Source organism: Sinocyclocheilus rhinocerous, unplaced genomic scaffold, assembly GCF_001515625.1.
Source record: "Sinocyclocheilus rhinocerous isolate Xijiao unplaced genomic scaffold, SAMN03320098_v1.1 scaffold285, whole genome shotgun sequence".
NCBI lineage: Eukaryota > Metazoa > Chordata > Actinopteri > Cypriniformes > Cyprinidae > Sinocyclocheilus > Sinocyclocheilus rhinocerous.
Genome location: NW_015630288.1, coordinates 2,127,045 through 2,129,847, shown reverse-complemented (window position 1 = coordinate 2,129,847; position 2,803 = coordinate 2,127,045). Strand labels below are relative to the sequence as shown.

Sequence of the window (2,803 nt, the reverse complement as noted above, 5' to 3'; positions counted from 1 at the left end):
TTGCTGCTATTGAGGTGAGATGTGGGTAAGGTTAGGGACAGGTTTGTTGGTATGGGTAGGTTTAAGGGTGGGTTAAGGTGTAAGGGATGGGTCAACAGTGTAATTATAAATGTAATTACAGAAATTAATTCCAGATATAATTACATGCAGATCTTTTTCAAATATAAGTACAATGTAAAAACATGTATGTACACAATAAGTGCATTGTACTAAATGATTAATTTAAATGTAAGTACATAGTAGTTAAGGCCACTTAATATAAAGTGGGACCAAAAGTTTTCTGGTCTGTCTGTGCAGTCTAATATCACTCATCATTGACGTCAATCAAATCAAAGAAGGTGGAGTTTACTGTTGACAGACGCTTCAGTTACAGTGAAAGCCTGAAAGGTAAGAATTACAGTATAAATGTTAAATGACTGTCAATAATATCTACTGTAGTGATGCAAACTATTCTGCTTTTTTGTCACATCTTGCAAAATAGCCTATATTATTTATGTGAGACATGGAATGTAATTAGTAATTGAATCAGATGAGACAAGAAACATAAACAGATCCATTTTCTGCATATTAAGCATAAGAATAAGATTGAATGTGTGCATATTTTAAAATACAAATATTATTTGCATATAGTTCAAATAAATTACTTTACAATACATTACACTTCTATTACTATTTTTAATTATTCCATTATATAACTACCGTAAATACATTAAAAAAATGCATTTAATACTGAGAGTAGTATTGATAAAATAATAGAACTTAATTTAAAAAAACTATTTTACCAAATATTTGTGTGCACCATTGCATAGTTACCTTAGCAACATGCTAACCATTTGAATCAATTGTGATTCATGTGTCTTGTGTACTTCTCAAGTGAAGCACTATTTTGTATTAGTGCTCCAAATTAGTCACCTATGTGACCATCTTGGTCAACCTTCAACATACTAGCTAAAAAGGGCTATTCTGGACCACCTGCATAAACCAGTCTGAACAAGCATGGACATTCAGAATACGTGACATATTGACCACAAGCTGGAGGCTGAATGTACAATTTAAGGCCAGGCACCTGACCTTTAACCTTTAGTCCCTTGCCTGTTTCATCCTTCCCGTACTGTCTATGCATGTTCTCTTTCTTTCTGTCTCGCTCTCTGCTTTTACAGCATTGTGCAGTAATAAGGAGGCCAATGAATATTATATGCCCACATTAGCGATGCTATTTCGTCAGAAAAAAAATGACTGGGGGGTAGAGAGCTTTAGAGCTTGATGGATATCAAGTCAACATGCCAAACTGACGCTTTTGCCCCACAGCCCCTCTGAGCTGCCATACACACAGATTTCTGTCTATTCAGCAAACTGTGTTGACACACACACACACGCACACAGAAACGCTCCAAAAAATGTTGTTCAATAATCTATGGTCAAAATGTCTGTGAACCAAAAGATTCAAAGACACACGAACAAACAATCTGATAATGTATGCGATATCGTCCCATGCATAAATGCATTTTATGGCTGCTCGTCCTGGCTTTCATTTTTCTAGCTTCGTGTTTTCCATTTTTCTGTCTCTTTTCCACACATGCATTCACACACGTGTATGTAGCCGTGCACCTTCTGTGTCAACAGGCACACACACACATGCATCACATCATAAATCTAGTCCCAGTTAGTCAGACAGACTCGCTCACACACACACACACACTGTAGATTCACGCAGTGAAGATATAAACAACATGCAACAGCAGCTCTGCGCCATAAAGACAGAGAGCAAGACGTCTGGAAGGAAAAATGTACGTACCACACATGAGCAGAGCAGAGGAAGCTTAGCACGAGCCCTCATCAGCCACAAACAACCGACCAAAATGCCCGCAATGAGGGGGAAAAGAAGGATGAAAAGTGAGGGAAAGATACAGTGGCTGGACAAGTGGGTAAGAGAGAAATAAAGAGAGAGAGGCAGGGAGAGTTGGTGTAGGTCTAGGAACACAAAGGAACCTGGCAGACTGTTCCACCTCTGAGTCACTGGACAGGTTTGTGACAGAGAGAAAAGGAGAGAGGGTGGGAGAGATGAGAGGAGGGGCCTGTCTGTGTGACGTCACACAGACAGGCATCTGAGATCGCCTCGATTTGAGAAAGGGGTAAAAGATTTTAGTAGATTAACAAAAAACCACTGGGTGGATTTTTATCATTTTATGGTGGTTGTGTACACACACTGCCAACACACGTTTCAGTTCAAACAACTTGTAAAAGTGCATGTAGCATTATATGACCCCTTTAAGTGATAATTATACCCTCATATTCTAATTTAGCTGATGAAATTAAGTTGTAAAATGTATAAAAAAATGAAAAAACTTACATTAAGTAACATAACGACTTTTAATATATTAAGTAAACGGTCTTTAAAATGATAAATCTTTTTACTTTGTATGAAAGTTTTTGTCTTTAGAAAAATATATATCTTTCATTAACACTGGATCAAAATTTTAACATTTTAACAAAACTATGTGATTTCTGTGCCACTAGCAGAACGAAACAATACAAAAATGCAAAAAAAAAAAGTCACTTTCTAACAGTCTGCCATTGGTCAGTGTTGCAGTGTTGACCAGGTCAGGATTCTAAAACAAACAAACAAAAACAAATTTTTGACAGTGTCATGGTGTAAATTATCTCTGCATATTATAGTAAGCTGGAATAGAAGAAGGTATTATCAAATCAAAATTTCACACTTTCCCAGTAAAGCAGCTGCACATGCTTCAGACGGTTTTCTTGTGCTTTATGAAACTTAAAGATGTTCTGCTATTGAGTCAGG

General features: G+C 36.9%; 1 protein-coding gene across 1 annotated transcript in view; it reads right to left on the bottom strand.

Annotated features, from left to right (window-relative positions):
* dlg4a (discs, large homolog 4a (Drosophila)) overlaps positions 1–1,931 on the bottom strand; it is a 142,123-nt gene extending 140,192 nt beyond the window's left edge. The window contains exon 1 of the mRNA XM_016552293.1: positions 1,796–1,931. Within this exon, the coding sequence (XP_016407779.1) occupies positions 1,796–1,837 (42 nt within the window). The 5' untranslated portion in view covers positions 1,838–1,931. The remainder of the gene's footprint in view (positions 1–1,795) is intronic.
* Between the last annotated feature and the right edge of the window lie 872 nt (positions 1,932–2,803).